The following is a 20,051-nucleotide window of genomic DNA, read 5'->3' as shown; positions in this document are numbered from 1 at the left end:
TTAGGAGCGCGACCGCGCGACTAATTATTCTACGTCTCCTCACAACAAACATTTCACTGAAAATATATCTCACCCACCCTGGCATTCTCTTGTGGAAGGACTCTGCAAAAACGTCAACAACTTTCCTCGCTTCGTTTACTCCCAGTGGATAAATCCAATATTTTTGGTCTTTAAGGTCCATATGTTCAGGAAATGGGTAAATAAATGAATGGACAACATGCCTCGTCACGGCTTCATACCTCTTCATTTTGTAGTTTACGGTATAGCTTGGGTTGTACTCACAATACGGTAAAATATCTTTCACTTCGTCGTGCGATAAATAGCTTATTTCGGGCTGGGCTTTAAAATATGTCCTATTGTTCCTTCTTGAGGCACAAACGAGCGAATCTGGTAACAAATCATCGTAAACCAAGGACTGATTCCGACCAGTGTCATCTACGTATTGCGATAAATACGACCCGTTAATTATCTCAAAAGTAGAACTGCTTGGGGTTTTCCACAGAAGTTGGATTTTGTTTCTCCTATGAAAACAAGTGGAGACGACTTCAATAAAATACTTATTTCCAGCTATCAGAGCAGTTTTATCCGAAAACCGAAGTTCCCTCGGTTGGTTTTCAGAATCGAATACCTTCCTTGCATTTCTCCAGTTCTCGTTATGACTGAGCCAAACTTCAGCAGAACAAAATTGAACAATGAAGAGATAAAATCCAGATTTATCTGGGCTAATAAATCCAAATAGCCTTATTCCTTCTGCATCTGTAAGGTTATCGGTAATAACTGCTTTGTTAACCAACGGTCTACTGTCGGGAGCTCTCGGAAACATTGGCAGATTACACAAAATGTTCAAATCTCTCGCACATGTATCAGACCAAAGATGTAAGTTTAAATAACCCGACTTTTGAGTCCTCGGCGTCGCAAGAGCGGATTTCGTGTTTAGCGTCACTGTATTCAAATGGGTTGAATTTTGCCGCGTGCAGCTTGAAGCAATCCGGTAGAATATCAGAGACATCGATTCGTCTTGTTTTAAAATTACCACCATTTTAAAAGCAAGAAATACAAGGAGTCCAAGTTTTACCAGTTTTCGATTCCATAAACTTAGCAGTGTAGAATATAGGTGATGATAAGTTCTCATTTTTAAAGAGTTTTGCCAGTTCAGAAAAATTGCCAAAAGTAAAATTAATGCCGCCTGATTACACTACGTATGTTATCGTGATAAACAAAAACAATTGTGTTTTGTAGCATTCTTTAAAGAGTGAAATAGTTACCAAGAAACGAGGGTTTCTTGCAGGTTTTAGAGACCAAACTATTTTCGAAACACCGAGTCGTGAACTTCGAGGTGTTTGGAAATATTGTGAAACACTCTCTCGCCGATTGTTTGATATATCTTCTCCAGTTAAAACTAAAACGGTAAAATAAAATGGTGAAAATCAGTGCTAATTTAGATCTTAATCAACAATGATTTAGGCAAAAACTAACGATAGATAAGTCCGACGTTTCGGCGACATCTTGGCGCCATTGTCAAGGGAAACTAATTAAATATGCGATTTCAAGAGTAACTAAGAGTTCAGAGTTTCTAATTTGCATAAGTTAGACAAAGTTTGATTGTCTCATTAATGAGATGTTGCTCGCACAATTACGACCGTGTTTAAATGTACAATCAGACTCAGTTCGCGCTAAAGTCTTTGTCTAACTTATGCAAATTAGACCACTCAAATCAGTCTAGTTTTGTTCATCTTTCCATTGTTAATACTGTATGTAGCGATTCAAGTTTCAATTTTTAAAAATTATACCTGCATTAGGAATGCTTATTAAAGAACAGTTGTCTAGAAGTGCAAATCGCGATAAATAAGACGCAACTTTAATTGAGACCAGTCATGAAATTTGACCCTAACTCGTTTTCATGGTTCCACTGTATGCCGATATTGAGATACCAATATTTGGCTACAGACACCTACTCAACTATCAGAATCTATTTTTCGTTGTCTTATTATATTGAGTAAGAAATAATTCGACTCCTGACTGGTTTAATTAAATTTCTTTAATTAATCACCGTATTTTTACATGCGCATAAACAAGACTACTCTATCATCCTCTGTTATCCTTGAAACAGCTTGCTTCAAGTGACTGGTTGAAAATATTCTAGCACAAACCACTCACTTTCCCACAATCGAACAGCGAAACGCGCCGTACCGTATCACATAGTGGGAAACCAACATTATCTTTGAGCGAAGCCTTGGACGCACGTGGAAGATGTACAGTACCGTACAAAGCTAGGTTACAGTCTGTTGTCTCGATCTTCTCGAGACAAGAACCTCTTCTCGCGATACGAGTCTAGTCTCGCGAGACAAGATTCTTGTTTCTTTTGAGGGTTACTGTACAACGCACGTGCAATGAATGTTCTGTTGTCTCGCTAAGAGCCTTATGGCAATAAACTGCAGTTGTCTTTGATTTAATTGGTGTAGACAAGGATAAAAAAAAAGTTTTGCGTGCGGTTCAGAGTTAATTCTGTCATTGTCTGACAAGTTTGGTACACCAACAGAAAGGCGTCCTTAGCGAGTGATTATTACGGTACGGAACGTTTAAATGCAGCAAAATATGACTTAACGGAGCTCAGCCACGGGATTTTGGCCGCCTACAAAATAACCTTAAAATTGAAGGAAACCTGAGAATAGTAGTTTACTACGGTAGAAAAACACAAAAAGAGATAATAATAACCCATAAAGGAGATGACAAGGATGGTTAAGGATGGAGAAGATTAACACGGATTAAAAACGACGAACTTAAAAGATTTAAGCTAATTTTTTCGAGATGCGCAAACCGCGACGTAGCTCCTTTAATTTCGTATTTTTTTTTTTAAATTGGCCTTAAACACTGTCAAGTTATTTAAGCTTGTAATCTTCTCTTACAGTGCTTGTACGAGTTCACCCAAATATTGTTTCAAATGCAGAAATGAAAATCTTCCGTACATCTCTCCACATTAGTTCAGTGAGATATAAGCATGTTGCAGTGTTAAAGTAACCACAACACTGGGTACGTGCTTAAAACAATGTTCATATTCAACTTACTTCATCAAAGACCGACCCGAAATAAACCTAGAGAAGTATAATTATAACTTCTTGGGAAATATAGCATAAGTAATAAATTAGTAGTGGATGAGTGTAAAAAAAGTTAACAGATAAATGTATTTACAACATTCGTTCTAAACAAGAAACGACAGTTCCATGACGACATGTTTAAATGGATTTGGTCTTGCTTAATAGCTGGTCAGCGACCTCCACCAATCTGCTCAAATACCGTGGGCCAGCCGCGACAGCGTTCAAGGCTTCTTCGATTTCTGTTTGGCTACAAGGAAAAGAGGACATAAGCTAGCTTAGGTATAGTAATCTCTACAGGATCGCCCGCCCCCAGGGTTAACTGTAATACTTGGATATGGATTTGATGCAAAAACCATAGAGTTTTGTTTTACAAAAATCCATGTAAGAACAAAGAATGGTGACCAGAAGCTATTCACGACAGCGAAACTTTTAATTCACGTGCTCATCGATTTCCGATGTTTGAATAAAATAGAGCAATTAAAAAACACATCACTGGGAATGCAAACCTGAGACGTCCTATCATGGGCGAGACCGTAAATGTCACACTGTCTGGGTATGATTGAAGCTCAAGCTGTATGTGTAGCACAAACTTCACGAACGCCCTGAGACTCGAGAATTCCACTACAAATCTGCAATGAAACGGCAAAAACAATCCTTTATAGTGTGCATGTGCGTGGAAAAAGACGCCGTCTATGCAAAGCGATTCTTTACAGTTGCGGGAGATCCACTATGGTCACATTTTTAATTTCCTGCGGACGTCATCGCAGAACGCGCGCCAGGCAGGTTTACCGTAACTGGTCACCTAGAAGTGAAGTCGCACGTCGATTGGTCAACATTTTGCACAACGCTTTTTAAACGACTGAGAAAACCAGCAACAAACTAAAAATTTTATGGCAGACATGGAGTGAGCGCTTATCCCATTTTACCCCATTGACTTTGCCCCTGACTTGGCTGGCAATTTTGTCGCAAACCAAGTTGCAATAAATTCCAGAGTGAAACAAAATTGAGTTGCAAGAGAAATTACCAAATAGGATGTTTTTTTAGCAATTGCATATTCAGTTAACATCGACTTAAGCCTTGCCAAAAATACCTTTGCGTATAGAGACGAACAAGGAAATTACGACAAACGACATCAAATTGTCTTTTCGTTTTTTAAGGTATACACTTTAATGTTGTTTTCAAATAATTACCTGTTTTCTTTGAATGACATCAGATGCGTCAGGCCAATTCTGAAGAACTCTTCTCCAATTTCGTTTGACTTGAAAATTGTCCCTGACATGTGCTCCAAAACCTGAACAACACAAATGTAACGAGGAGAGACTGAAATCATGGTTGCCACAGACATCACTTCTCAAAACTCCGTGACTTTTCAGTGATAAAAATAAGATTTCCCTGACCCAAATACAAAACGTCAGACCTAGTAGCGGCTTCTGGCCTCAACTTACAGCCGTCCTCTCTACTCATTCATTAAGACTAATAAGCTTTCAACAAATTTTCCTCCATCATTAGGGAAAAATATTGTTGAGATCACGTGACCCCAAATGTTTCTACCAGCCTTCAATGGTGTTAAATCAGCCGTGTTAAATTATTTCAATTTTATCTGACTTTTCTTCAAAATATTAATTTTCCTTGACTCAAAATAAAATTCCCCAACCTTTTCCTGACCTTGAATAATTTTTCCCCTGACCATTGGCAACCCTGTAAATTGCAGAACTTTCTTAACCCCAAGGTGGGTCTTACGGTTAAAATACCTTGGTTAAGTCTCTTTTTGAGGAGCACATCTGAGAAAGGAGGTCTTGATTGACTGCTTGTTTAACAAGTGTGTGAACTTTTCCCATTTTCCCCCTGAATTGTTCTGCGTGAAAAAAAAAAAAAAATTGAAAAAAACATGACAGACATCTTATTACTATTCAGTAAAAGACTGGACTTTGTTAGCCGGAGGACGAGAAGTTAAATACCTGTTGGTGTGAAATTCAACTGGATACTTTTTACTTCCTGGTTTGGAAACGAGTCTTTGGAATCTGTAACAAAATACAAACAGAATCTTTTACAACGATAATACGTAAGAAAATAGCCCCCACCTCACCCATCCAGAGACTAGGTTATACACTCCCCTCTCGAAAGTCCACTACACGTTAGAGGTAAGACCCCCGCCTTTAAACAAATTATGATGCAAAGCATTATTTCCTTTGATCACAACCCTCCACAGTAACAAAGCTTGTTTTGTATTTTACATCCAGAGACTTGAAAAAAATTCAAGCCTTCAAAAAATCCCAACCCCTTTTGAAAACGAAATAATATTATGCAAACACTAACTAGCAATGTCCGAGCCAAACAACACCACCATTTCCAATGTACTTTTCAAGAAGGTAAATCTAGCTCGCTCTTCATTCCACTCCTCCAGGGACCATTCCTGCAAACTGAACGACAAAATTGCGTTACAAAATACGCAGAGGATAAGTCACGCAAGCTGCAGGCTTTACTCGTCGCCTAGTGAAAGCGCTATAAGTTTGCAAACCCAACGAGTCTCGACATCCTGTTTTATGTTGTGGGTAATTGCGTTTTCGGTGGTTTAATTATGCAAGGCAAGAAAAGCTTTAATCTGGGTAAATACATTATAGCTTAGACTCACTCGTGGCACTTTTAGAGGTTGTCACTCAACGTTACTCTCGCATCGAAGTGACGGAATTAGCAGAAAGGAACGTTGTGTGACAACACGTAACGACATCCGAGCATATGTTCGCGCCAAACGGAAGGACCGGTCTTCTCGAAAACCTGCTGCCTTTAATTGTTCATTACCTTTCAAGGATATCCAACTTTTGCGACATTTCTTTGGTCGCTGTCTTCCTTGATCTTGGGTTCTGTTGAAAAGTAGAAGGATACATGTAACAAATACTACTGGTAACTACTTATTAACCGGGAGTGACGTCTTTACGGGAAAATCTCAAACAGAGACCTTGCCGTATTGACCTCGCTCGGTCAATACGGCAATGTAAACGTTTGACTAAGTAAACTTACGGAACTAGTGTCCTGTGCATCTCAATTGGTATTCAGTGCATCAATGACCACAACGTACCTTCTTTTTAAGTAAGCGAATAGCTTCCTCATTCTCTAGTATCGCCACATCAAGCTGTTCCTTTCTGTTCGACAGTTCCTGTTTCTCACTACATTGGAGGCAATTTTATAAGCGTGATCAGCATTTCCTGACAGTAGTAAAAGATAATTAAGCTTCCAGTTGAGGGAATAAATTAAATAATAATATGAAATCGTCTGAATGTTTTCAATTTTAATTTTTAATGTTGAACAAATTATTCCAACAAAAAAAAACTATGTAGATTAGTAAGAAGAGTTTGTCAATTGGTGCAGGAATTGCTCTGACAAGGCTAAAATTTTCACGTGCAATATGTTTGCGCTACAGGTTGTCTTGTCCTGAAGTGTTTCCTAAAGCGTTAACTGCAGAGAATAAAGCCTTTTCTGTAAGTATCAAGAACGTTTTGGTTGAATACTAGCTCTGTTCCGATCGTAGAGACCAGAGGAGTGAAAACGATTAAACAGCTCTAGCGCTTAACTTTGGTTTAGCATGAACTAATGATGAATTTTCGCGTTACCCACTTATCAACACCAGGTTATAAAACTACACTCAGTCTCATAAAGTCAAACAGAAGTTCACCTTTGTACAGTTGACCTTGCACACTCCAGGTCGGCAAGTTCTGCGGGTAAGAAAAACAGCATACACTTGTAAGTTACAGCGTTAAATGATTGGATAAGGATCAGGAAATTGACTTTGGAAAGGTCTTCCGAAATCTGCCTTATATAAAACCTATAAATTCTCCCAACCACTACTAAACTGGTATAGAGAATTCGTATATTAACTCAAGAAGTGTGCTGTACCTTGTTCGCTCTTTCTCAAAGCTTCTGTCATGTTCTCCAATTCCGCGGCCGTAATTGCTTGCTCTTGAAGTTTCTAAGTTTACAAAAGAAATGTTCATTTCACGGGGTGGGTAAATAACCGTACGTTGCAGTAAAGTAACAACAGAAGAAAGTGAAACCTGTATTGACGGATCTCATATCGATCTATGCCTTACAGGCAACCATATGAGCAGCGTGCTGTTAAACTCTTAAATCAATAAGGCCTCGTCCAAACTAGGCCGGAAAAATTTAAAAACGCAACAATCACCGGTCATTTTGGATTTGTGTTTGAGAAAAACTCGGTCAGGGAAATCATATGATCACCGTGACTCCATCGTCTTCGTAAAGCTCCGTTTTCAAAATGTTTTCCGTCCAAACGAAAACGCAAAGCCGGCGTTTTCAAATTCCTCCAGTTTGAAGAGCGTTTTCGAAAAGCTCTGTTTTCGTGCCGGATTAGTGTGGACGGTAGGCCTAACCGTAGAAATAAAGCTGCGTTTTCAAATTTCTCCAACGTAGTGTGGACTGAGCCTAAGTATGACACTAACTGAACCAGAAGCAACAGAATTCCAAAGCCTTCCTTCCCGAAACGTAACGATTTGAACCATTCACGTGGCTGTATAGTAATACCTTCTCATTTTCTTCCAGAGACAGTTGAAAACCTTTAATTCCTTCATCTAGGTCGTTGTCCACTGTGAAAACAAATAAACATGTTAAAAAGAGGACGTCAATCTGAAAAACTGCACGAAGTTTCATTTATTTAAGCACGGTAGACATAACCACCTCTTCAAGAGCCCCGTATAACAGATCGAATTTGAAGCAGAAGCGTTGTGCTTAGTGAGGGAGACTTCCTTACCGCTCTTATTCTTGCTGGCATGTGGGGCAGAGTTAGTGAGGGAGAGACACCGGAATATTGGTTTACAAAGAAGACAAAACTGCGCCCTAACACCAACACGGTGATACGAAAACAAAAACACCGTTGACTTCGTAAAACACATAACAATTTTTTTCCGAGGAGTTGAATTGACCATGTACCGAGTTACATGGACCAAAAGTGAATGTGTTCACGCTTATAACAAGGAAAAGTCTCGTAAACCGCACCTCATTTTATTTCTTATTTACATCACAAGGTCCCGAAAAGCAAAACTAGCAAAATAAAATTATTAAAACGTTAAGCATGAATAGTAAGAATAACGACTGTAACTGATCTCTTACTTTTGTCCAGCAAATTGAGACAATCATCAACCATCACCAGGGATTCGTCTACAACATGCACATCACTAGCAAGAACTTGGTGGTTTTCCTGGAAAAGTTTAAAACCAAAACGGCTAGGTTATCCTGTTGAGTAAATAGTCTCTGTTCGCTTTGTCAATTATCTTAGCGCCGACTAAAAGGAGCTCAGTCATGGTATTTTGAGTTATTTTGGCCACGTATAAAATTACTTTAAAACTGAAGGAAACCTGAAAAAAGTAGTTTACTAAGATAGAAAGACACCAAAGAGATACTAATAAATCGCAAAGGAACAAGGATGGTCAAGGATGGAGAAGATTGACACGGATTGCGAACGACGAACTTGAAAAGTTAAGGCTAAACTTACACGATAGGCGAGCACGTTTTAGGTTTGATTTACGCGTAACAATTCTTCTTGTCAAAAGACTTGTCGTAAACTTGCGACAAAGTTTTACTCTCTAAGCCAGCCCTTAGAGCAGCGCGTGCAAAAACTAGTTTTAAATATAAAACAACTGCATTAACTGATCAACAAAAGAACTTATAACATAAACCTAACCGTCATTTTCAAAAGTATTCTTTTATTGAGTTGTCCTTTTCCTTCTTTCCACTCTCGTTTGCTTGTTTTCTCGCACACTGAACGAAGGCGACGAACTTTGCCTTGCATGGCTAACAACTGAATGACAAATAAACAAAATCACAAAACATAAACAAAAAGATGTCTTCGTAAAGTAGTTCACCATTTGAAGAGGAAAATTAAGACAAAAATAAAATAAGCGCAAAGTTTATCCGGTCAACAACGGCCCACAAAACTCTGGCCGTATTAAAGGTGCTATTAGGTGTAATTTAAATAAGAAAATGACTGACTGAGCTTTTGTTCGGGTCTCCGGGCCAGATTAAAGTGGTCGTAATAACAAGGTGGCCGTATGAACCGTGAACGGGGTGAGCCGTAAGGCGGGGTTCCACTGAACATGTATGTTAATCAAGGTAGTTCACCTCCTCTGTACTTGCAGATTGTGCTTCCATAAATACTCTGGGATTCGACGCATTCAACTCCATCTCTTGCTGCTCAACTTTCTCTTTCATGCTAAAGGTAGAATCAGAAACGAATCATTTTATAATCTTTTAGCGATCAGAACTATTACTTGTAAGTGTTCACCTCAAGAGACAAACTCTTTTAAAAAATGTTAATTACAAAGTTTGAAACAATTTCGAAAAAACTCAAGATTAAAACTGGCATGTGAAAGAGGGATACATAAGGAAAAAAATACAACATTAAAAGAGATGAACACTAACACTGTGATTTCAGACTCTAACGCCGGAATTGCCTCCTCGTAACAAGCAGCCTTGGGTTTTGACACAAGAGTGGAGATTATCATGTCTTTTGGAGTCTGAGGAGTTTCAACCTGGAACAAAATGTGCAAGAAAATTAGAAATTCACCAACAGAGAAACATGAAAGGCTAATTCTGGTGGATCAAAAACAGTCATTTAACGGCTAAATCAGTTGGTATTAAGGGAACTGGCCTTAAAGGAGATACGTCACGGTTTGCACATCTTGAAATGTATAGCCTAAAGTTCGTCGTTTGTAATCCTTTTTAATCTTCTCCATCCTTAACCATCCTCGTTCCTTTATGGTTCATTATTATCTCTTCGGTGTTTTTCTATCTCAGTAAACTACTATTTTCAAGTTTCCTTTAATTTAAAAGCAATTTTGTACTGACTTTTTAAGATGCGCTTTAAGAGCACCCCATTGTTTTGATTCATGGGTCCCTCTCCAACGTTTTGCTGACTGCTTTATTCTTCAGCTGATTCTACTCACCAGGGCCTTATGCGTCCCATGGCGCGAAAAGGACTGGATATAATACTCACCACATTGGAAGGCGCAATACTCCGGCGCATGTTGACCTCAGTAATAAAGGCAAGTTCTGTGATATCAAGGAACTTCTTTAAGGTGATAGGACTCCTGAAAGGAAACCAACCGTGAGTTAATACAAATAGCGTTCAACACAGTGGTTAAAACCTAAATAAAGAACTGAATCTATTCTGTGTTTGATAGACAATCTAGCTAAGCGGAGGCCTTTTTTATGCGTTCGGAATAGGTGCAGCAGCGTGAAGAACAACGGGTGAAAGAAAAGCCAAGGATTTGTTTGAGGCGAGAGGACGTTTCCCAAATTAAATCTCATAGTATTTCACCCTCCGTAATGGCTAGCAAAATAGCCTGATATCTAGTCGAACTCTCTGGCAAAAGAACACAACAAAGGAATAATAATAATAATCTTTATTGAGGAAACTTTTTCACGTACATGTGGTTTTCGAAAAGGACCTCAAAGATTAATACTAATTAATAGAACTAAAAATATGAAATTTATAAAACACTTAAGTTAAAAAATTAAAAACCTGTCTCTTAAAAATATTTACATTAGCAGAGTCTCGTATTATCTGGCTGAGAGAATTAAAATCATTAACAGCGTGATAGGCAGTTCTTTGTTTTCCCCAATTCTTTCTAACGCAGGGGAGTCTAAGATTGACTTTATGTCTGGTGCTATAATTATGCTGATGTTGTTGTGTACGAAACAAGTGAACAACAAGTTGAGGTAAAAAGAAGAAATGTCTCGCACGGAAGGGATTGGAATTTCCTGGGGGTGGGAAGGTAGGAGGCTCTGTAAGACCAAAAAATAAAGATATGTATGAAGGGGGGGGGGGGGGAGGGGGAGGGGTCTTTCATGGGGGAAGTATGAATATTTTCTGAAACTAAACATTCCAACTTTTTTACAATCTGGACTCTTGATTAGGACTTATAAAAAATCTTTTCACAACTGTTATCAATGGGTATGGATAATGAGGGCTTGGTATTAATAAAAAAACATACATGTCATGTTCTTAAGCCCTGTCCATACGGGAGATGATTGGCGACCATTTGCGGTAAAAGTTGTTTGGTGACCAAACATTTTCCTGTTTGGACACCTTGTTTGATCGTTTTTGACCTTGTTTGATAAAATTTGAACGTCAACAAACATTTGATCAAACACAGGACACTGTATAGCATTTTGCTCGTTTGGACGTTGAGCAAACATGTTTGATACCGTTTGGCCACTCAGTTCAAAATTAACATGTTTGGTCACCAAACAATGTGTGATCCTGTTTGGTCGTCAAACGTTTCCAGTTTGGACAGGGCTTTAGCTCAACGCGGACACTTACTGAGTGGTGTTCTGCACCTCCTCCAGCTCGGTCACATTCCCGTCTTCCCTCAACTCTTTCTTACTCAGTTCACTGACAGATTCTTCGCAAATAATTGACAACTGTCTGTCAACATCACTAGTTATTTGGTCATCTATTGATTGGTTCAACCCTACAGCAGGGGCAGATGTCTCATCGTTGTCTGCGCTGTAATCTTTATACTCAAAACTTGTATTTGAGTTGGTTGGGGCTCTTGCAGTCTGAAGTACCTCTTCAGTATAATGGAAATCTTTTGCCTTGTCTAATGATGCGTTTGCAATGACTCTGTGAAAACTGGCTTCTGTCCTTTCTGTAAGGTTTAAGCGTGTTTTGCCAGCGTTGCCAGTTATTACTGGTTCATTTGGTGTCTTATCAAGGTCTGACTCACTGCCAGACGTGATACGTAGGTCAGCATGCTGGTAGAAGCTTCGTCGAGTTCCATTCTCCGTTTTGTCGTCGGGAACTTGCTCTCCGGTACATGTTCTTAGCTGTAGACTTTCACGATCTGACTTGCGCAGTCCTGGACCAAGATGACAAGATGTAACATCTAAGTCAGCATGCTCGTAGAAGCTTCGTCGGGTTGCATTCTCTGTGTTGTCGTCAGGAACGTGCTCTCTAATACATGTTGTTAGTTGTAGACTTTCACGATTCGATTTAACCAGCCCTGGACCATGACAAGATGTGACATCTAAGTCAGCATGCTCGTAGACGCTTTGTCGAGTTCCATTCTCTGCGTTGTTGTCAAAAACTTGCTCACTGGTATATGTTGTTAGCTGTAGACTTTCACGATTCGATTTAACCAGCCCTGGACCAGGACAAGATGTGACATCTAAATCAGCATGCTCGTAGACGCTTTGTCGAGTTCCATTCTCTGTGTTGTTGTCAAGAACTTGCTCACTGGTATATGTTGTTAGCTGTAGACTTCCACGATTTGCTTTGACCAGCCCTGAACCATGACAAGATGTAACATCTAAGTCAGCAGGCTCATAAAGACTTTGTCGGTTTATTTTCTGTGTACCGTTGTCAAGAACTTGTTCCCTATGACAGCGCGTTAGTTCTAAACTTTCACCAGATGATTTAACCAGTCCTGTACCTTGGCAAGATGTGACATTTAAGTCAGCAGGTTCATAGACGCTTCGACGGTTTATTTTTTGTGCGTTATTATCAATAGCGTGCTGGCTAAGAGGGACTGTTGACTCTGAAGTTTCAACAAACGACTTGACAAGTCCTAGGCCATGACAAGATGTGACATCAATGTCAGCAGGTTCACAAAAGCTTCTTCGGTTTGCTTTCTGTAAGCTCTCGTCCAGACTTGGCTGGCCACGGACTGTCAACTCCATACTGTTCCCCGATGACTCGACCAGCCCCACACCATGGCAAGACGTGACATCAATATCAGCAGGTTCATAACAAAGGCTTCTTCGGCTTGCTTGCTGTAAACCATTGTCTAGACCTGGCTGGCCACGGACTGTCAACTCCAAATTGTTACCCGATGACTCCACCAGCCCCAACCCATGGCAGGAAGTGACGTCTATGTCCGCAGGCCCAAAAAGGCTTCTCCGGTCTGTTTTCAGTGAGTTGTTTCCCATGAATGGCTGACTATGACAGGTTGTTAGGTCTAAATTGTCATTAAAATCTGATTCCTGCTGTTGGGTTTTATTCCAACCAGGCAAATATTGCGCTTTGTTAAATACAGCATTGCCATTTAACTTGTTAGCGTTGCTTGCCGCTCGCAAACTTCTTGAGAGGTTCAAGGCTGATTTGAACAAGTCATTACTTGTTTCTTCTTTTTCTGGCGACTTTATCAGGCCTGGACCATAACAAGATGTGACCTCTAGATCAGCTGCCTCATACAAACTCCTCCGTTTAGTTCTCTGTGAATCGCTGTCCAGAACCGGCTGGCTATGACAGACCGTTAGCTCTAAGTTTTTATGAAACTTTGATGTTTGTTCCTGCTCGTCTATGGTCTTTCTAAAGGGATTCTTTATGAGATAAGCATTTCGAAAGCCAGTGGAATTTGACAGATCTGTCACAACTTCGCTTGTTTTAGCGCACAAAAAAGTCGCTGACTTCGGCTCCACAGCTGTCTTTTGTTCTGTTTTATCTTCTGTTAGTGTCCCAATGTTTCCAGATATTGTAAGGTCCATTTCGTCATCATATTCGTCATTGTCTGTAGCATGGGAGTGTTGCTTTGAACCAAGAGACTGCAAGAACAATGAAGAATCCATTTTCCTTGAACCGTTGCAGGACAAACTCTGATCATTCTGATGGGTAGACAGTGAAAGTGAACAGCCCTTGATTACCCCTGGACCATAACAAGATGTGACGTCAAGCTCGACGGGTTCACAAATGCTCTTCTGGTGTGTTTTTGGTATACTGCTATCAAGAACTTCGTAGCTATGGCAGGCTGTTAGTTCCAGATTCTCATCAGAATCGTGTTCTTCCTGTGCTTGACAAGCTGTTAGGTCCAGGGATTCAGTGTTATCTGTATTATTTACCTCAGTTTGATCAGCTCCTGGGCGATAACAAGATGTGACATCTATGTCCACAGGCTCATAGATGCTTCTTCGCATTGTTTTTGGTACAGAGTTTTCAAGACCTTTGTAGCTATGACAGGCTGTTGATTCCACATTTTCATCAACATTTGACTGTTGGTCTCCACCTCCTTGACTTGTTTTCATGGCACTCTGGACATCTGTGATATCGCCTAAAGGCTGCCTCTTGCAATAAGCATTGCTAATGGCAGTGGGTGTCATATAATCCTTGGTGTGTTGTATCACTTCATGTGTTTGAGTTGATGAAGGCTTTGACCCAAGTGACATAAGGAAAGACTTGCTGTCCATTTTACCACTTTGCTCCAAGCTCTCAGATGACAATAGCTGTGCAGGATAATCGCGAAAAAATACTTCTTGCTGTGAGCACGTAATGTCAAGATCAGTGCCTGTGTCTCCACCAAACAATCTTGTTTGGTCAAAGTCACTGGACAAAACTGAACTGCGGCATTTTGTATCCTCTGTTTCTTCATTTGGATTAGCTCTTGAAGCTTCAGGGTCATTATTAGGAGCACTAATAATTCCAGAACCGTGACAAACAGTAACGTCTAAAGGGACTGTGTGCTGGACTTGTGCTTGTGTGATAGTTTGTAGTAAAATCCCTCTGTCATAACACACTGCACTGTCTTCATCATCTGTGCTTAATTGATTGAACTGCACTTCAGGCATCTCCTAAATATCAAAGTAAATGTTAATGATCACTCAGTATACAATAGGACCACTTCTGATGTTTATACCTAATTGTTCCTTTTTGGAACACTTTGGCGGAACATCAGGCGAGTTTAGGCGAGCCACGGTTCATATTTTGGTGAGACATAGTCAAGTCGAAAGTATATCCATGGCGAGTCCAGATGAGCCTGATATGACACCAAAGTCATACCAAAACGATATTAGGTATTTATTGCACCCAAATTAGGCCAGGTGACCATGATATCATGGCCATATCAGGTCAGTGACTTAATATCACAGGATATCAGGACAGACACAGCTTCTGACTGGCTAATTGAGAATGTGGGTACAGTAATAGTGGTGATCCGGCGGCCTGCCAAGCAGAGTCCCATACTCATAAAGGAAAGATTTGAGGAAACCCATAATTGATTTTCTCATGGTTATCATGGCTAGTGGTATTGCTCGTGGGCACGTACACATGACGGCGACGGAGGAGTCGCACAAGATGGCAACCATACTCCAGCTAATAGGTTGAAAGAGACATTGGTTTATAGCATTCTTCTTTGATATTGGACATCCCTGTTATGGTCAATTGACACCTGTCAAAACAAGGTATCTGCTGACTAGTATCATGTGACCATGCCATGGGCTCAAGTTTAGAGCTCATCGAGGTCTAACCGCTGACCAAGTGCTGGTTTTTGATTGGATAGCGGGCTGTAAACAGGGCTGGGTTGTTCAGAAGCTGGTTAACATTAACCCAGGAAACCTGGTCACCGCAAAGTTACAAAACTCAAATGAAAATTCTCGCTTATCCTGGGTTAGCTTGATCGGGATTTGAACAACCCAGCCCAGGAGCTCCACTTTTAGGCTTGGCGAAATCTACATATATTAGCTAACATCTACAGCATAGTGTCATATGCAAACAATGTGTGCAGAGAAAAATGGCTGGAAACTAAGCCTAGTTACATGTTTGCTGTACAGCACTCACCTGAATCTCAACCCTTCCCACATTATTGTCATCTGCTTGAATATTGCCTTTCAACAGGGATTCTAATCCTAGAATGTGACCAGTTAGATAAGAAAATGCTTTAACACCTATGTAACAAGTGTGCAGTAAAACCTTGCCTAGTGCCACCCTGGCAATATGACCACTTTGTTATTATGGCAACTTTATTCTGGCCCAAACAAAAGCTCAGTCAGTATTTTTCGTCATTTAAAGAACTCCTTTAATATGGCCACCCCGTTGATATGGCCAGATTTTTTGTAGTGTGTTGGTGACCATATAAACAGGGTTCCACTGTATATGCACCACAGTATGTCTAAACTTAAATCATAGTGGCTTTTCCATGCGGGCTTTTAGCCAGAATTTGAAAAGTACATGTAGCCATCCAAAATGTGCTATAGAGCCTGCTCAAATGAGCAATTTAGAACTGAAGGCAACATATGAAAATAAAAAAAATTTCTTTAGAAAGTGGCCGTCCACAGGATGCCTGGACACCCATCTGGCTAAAAGCCTGTTTCCATGTGATGATCAAAATGGGCTTACTACTGACAGACCAATTTGGAGGTTACATCTTTTTTGTGTTTGGAATAAGTCTGTGACATACTGACTATCATCATACATTGTTTTGTCTAAATAAAACCTACAACTTGCTTATGATTGTCATGTACGACTGTAAACATGTCACAATTTTTTGAAACATGTTTCTATAAACCTGCAACAGTCAGAGTATCCGACAATGTTATATCATGAATGTGGTACACAATTTCATCTTGCTACAAGCAGTGCGCTCTACATAAGTCATGTTTAAGACAAGTTGTGCCATCTATGTCGTCCTCTGGGTCCTGTTTCCTAAAGCATCCCCTTATTGGAGGTCCAGACATGCTTGCAATAACATTTGTACTTCCACAGAATCAGGACTCTCACAGCTGCATTTCCTAGTCAGTTTCAACACTTAAATGGTCTGTATGCATTTAAGTACACCGTATATTAATTGAAATTCACCTTTAATGGACTCTGCTGGTGCTCTGTATTCCAAATCCCTATCAAAAAAGAAGACATGTTTAAAACAAAAAAAGGCAAAATGCTCAAATGGTATGTTCGGAAATGATTTGGAAAAGAAAAGTAAGAGCCAACTGATTTTGCTAATAATTAATAATATTAATTAATTTGTAATATTAATCAAAATAATGTAGAGATCTCACCCCTGAGAGGCATTGCTTGACATTTGAAGATCAGCTGCAATTTAAATATTTCATCAACAAAATGAGTCCCTTACTGAAACAAATTTGTTCAAGGGATTTTGTAAATCAGAAAAAATATGGCTGTTAAATGAAAGAAAATAGAAAGAGTGCAAAATAAATTTCATTTGCAAGATTTTTTGCATACTTTGCTCACCATCCTTTGGCCATGCAGATTTCCAGTCTTCGACAAAAAATTCCCTGCAAAAAATATATTGCAATAAGCTTTGATCCCAGTTTGTTTACCACAATAATAATTAAACAAATACAGGTTACCCCTAGTCATATTTGTTCCAAGTGCAGTTTAACCATTGTCACATGGCTTTCCATTTCCTGACCTGATATTCTATTTCTTTGAATTCAAGGTTGAAATCATGATTAGAAACAACAGAATTAAGTGTGACTAGTGTGACTAGTTACAGTACAAGAGCAATTTTTGATGAGCGTGCGTGATACATTAGTCGGAGAAAATGACACAGTTAGATGTACTTGAAACAAATCAAGAGGAAATAAGGGTGAGAAAACACATTGACTTCACTGTGGCTGTTGCTTGTGATCCAGTAAAGAACAAAGCAGCAACATTAGCTGCGATCTACTAAGAATAAACAACTCCTTACTTGACATCATCTTTCTTTGCAAAGCTGACTCTTCTTCCTGAGGATCGTCTGGACTTCTTGGATCTGCTCCTATGTGGCAGGGTAAACTGAATAAGCTGTGAACATACACTCTAACCACCGAGGGAGGTACGGTGGCCTCATGCAGTGGACTACCATTCCATCCAGGGAGGAGTAGAAATACTCCTTGTCACTTTATGCTCCAGATTTACCAGGATAAGCTCCAACCTAATGGACCACTTGAAGTGTATGCAGGTTTTACCTTCATATACCCCAACCACACAACAATGGTAGAACTGTACAAAGCATTATTTCAACAGGGGGTTACATTGTATGAGGTGCAAGTCCCCTGTAGAGTTTTCCCCAGCATTGAATTCCCTGGTAGCCACTAATATAACTAGGTAGACAGAGGCAGTGTGAGGACAAACTGTTTTCCCAAAATTCCCAAATCAGTGATCTTAACTAGGGCTCAAACCTGAACTTGGATGAGAGTCTCACACGAGTTAACCATTAGGCCAGCTAACCTTCTACTATTATTGTACATTGAACTCACTATCTCTTTTCTGATTGGCCGAAAGCGTACAGTGAATTTTCGAAATTAGCGCCTGTGACATCATCTAGCTGCAGATTACACAATAATCATGTCAAGGACACTCATGGTCACGAGTAATTATGTCAAGTATGACCGAGATGCAAGATTTTCAAGGGTAATCATGTCATGTTTGCACGCTTTGTGTTGCTTGCTGTCAGTGAAGAAGCAAAAACCTGACTTCCATTTTTCTTTTGTTCAAGGTAAAGGTTATTCTGGATATCACAAAAACCTCATCCACTAATTGTTTATAATTTACATACCAAGCAAAATTATTACCTGTCATAATTACTGCAGCTTTGAGAGCATAACCATGATACCATTCAATCCATACGTGTACGTATCATTTTAATATTACTCAATGCAATTACAAAAAACTCTCCTACCTTCCATTATCATCCAATGAATTTGGATCTATGTCTTCTAGAGCACCACCTTTCAATGGAGATTTTGTGGCCTTCAAAATCTAGTGATATGCAGATAACAATATAACATTTTGTACATTGGTTACATTGGTTACAAGCTGCAAGAAACAGTAATAACTAAATGAAAAACAAGATACAATGAAACTGAACATTTTCCAAAGGGTCAAAAGTTGGGCTCTTTAAATCCCTCAAAACTGTGGTAAGCTGTTGATTTATATTTACATTCTTGGAAATTATTCAGACTTATCTTGAAATAGGATAAGCACTCCTCTATACTATATTTTCTTCTGTTGCATTCCTGAATTCTTAAGAATTTTTACATTGTTTAATTATAACATTATCTCAGCAATGCGATAATGTACCTGTACATCTACCATCCATTCCCTTGTAATAAACTGTTCATGGGTAAGGAATTGAGAACTCTACAGTTTGTCAGTTTGAGTTTAGAATAAAACATACCAGTAACTTAATAAGGCCCATGCCCTTGACTGTAATAGTAGTAATTCAAGGCATGCTTTGTCTTCTGTACTTTTGATGTCTCAGGGCTGTCAACAAGGGTTATAACCCGTAGCACCTGTTACGGCTGAGCATGCTTGACAGACCCTTGATGCTACAACTGAACTTGCTTATAGTTGATGCAATACACCCATAAAGTAACAAGTTTGATACATGTGTGAAGATTAAGGCTACAGGTGAATCAAAACTTAATGACAGCCCTAATGTGCACAGCCAATCTCATGCATATTTTGTTGAGTTACATTGAGTTCTATATACAAACACTTGTGAATTTTAAAGAACACTTAAGAAATGCAACAAGTACTTAGCAGCAACTCATGCTGCTCCGTGCACATCTCTACTGCTCTTAAAAATTATGTGTCCTTATGAAACTCAACAAATTATGCACTTTGTTACGTTGAATATCTCATCAGCATTAAAGTGTCACTGGAAATCCAAGCATCCCTTCGAACTCTTATCGTCTTACCGAAGATCGCCGACTTGAAGACTTCCTCTTGCCTCCAATGGTGATCCTAAAATGGTAAATTTATCAGACAAGACATAAGCTAGACCTTTTAAAATTAATTAACAATTGACGTGTAAATAACACTTTGAAATGCAGGCCAAGCGAAAGCAATATTTGCACACAGATACCCGACAAGAGTTTCCAAGACAGCCAATGCATGGCAGCATTTTTGTACCTAATTCACATCGGTAAAATATAAAATGAGAAGTTCAAGAACAAGCAAAGAGCCGTTCGTTTATGGAAGACGAGTAGTCACAAAAGCTCAGTACAAGTTTACCTATTTTCAGAATCCTCAGATAAGGTTAAAGCCTCCATCTCAATTCTCCACTCTTTCACGATAAAGAAAAACCATTCGACGGCGTAACGACATCAACGTATTTAGCTGAAGTTGTAACTCGCCTAAAAATCTTATTAAACTAATTTTTCTAACGAGAAAGTCTAACGGTCAACAACAAACAAGTCAAATTTCAGCGCCAAGATGGAGAAGCGACTCGC

General features: G+C 39.5%; 1 protein-coding gene across 2 annotated transcripts; it reads right to left on the bottom strand.

Moving 5' to 3' along the window:
- Positions 1-2,020: 2,020 nt before the first annotated feature.
- LOC145469410 (uncharacterized) lies at positions 2,021-20,043 on the bottom strand. Of its 2 annotated transcripts, none has more exons than XM_081453115.1 (25): positions 19,834-20,043; positions 19,518-19,563; positions 18,497-18,576; positions 17,525-17,593; positions 17,056-17,108; positions 16,872-16,905; positions 16,672-16,709; positions 15,655-15,722; positions 11,428-14,669; positions 10,099-10,192; positions 9,525-9,634; positions 9,225-9,315; positions 8,788-8,904; positions 8,217-8,304; positions 7,632-7,693; positions 6,987-7,059; positions 6,766-6,805; positions 6,172-6,259; positions 5,895-5,956; positions 5,412-5,515; positions 5,054-5,116; positions 4,847-4,950; positions 4,286-4,386; positions 3,602-3,724; positions 2,021-3,342 (listed from the first exon to the last, which is right to left on the bottom strand). In XM_081453115.1, exons 1-25 carry the CDS (start codon positions 19,869-19,871, stop codon positions 3,234-3,236), a joined length of 5,097 nt encoding a protein of 1,698 aa, XP_081309241.1. In that variant the 5' UTR covers positions 19,872-20,043; the 3' UTR covers positions 2,021-3,233. The 2 variants fall into 2 exon arrangements, with proteins under 2 accessions (XP_081309241.1, XP_081309242.1); XM_081453116.1 differs by having other exon boundaries at positions 17,065-17,108.
- Between the last annotated feature and the right edge of the window lie 8 nt (positions 20,044-20,051).

Source organism: Orbicella franksi, chromosome 15, assembly GCF_964199315.1.
Source record: "Orbicella franksi chromosome 15, jaOrbFran1.1, whole genome shotgun sequence".
NCBI lineage: Eukaryota > Metazoa > Cnidaria > Anthozoa > Scleractinia > Merulinidae > Orbicella > Orbicella franksi.
The sequence above is the reverse complement of the archived record's forward strand: the minus strand, read 5'-3'. Positions and strand labels throughout refer to the sequence as shown.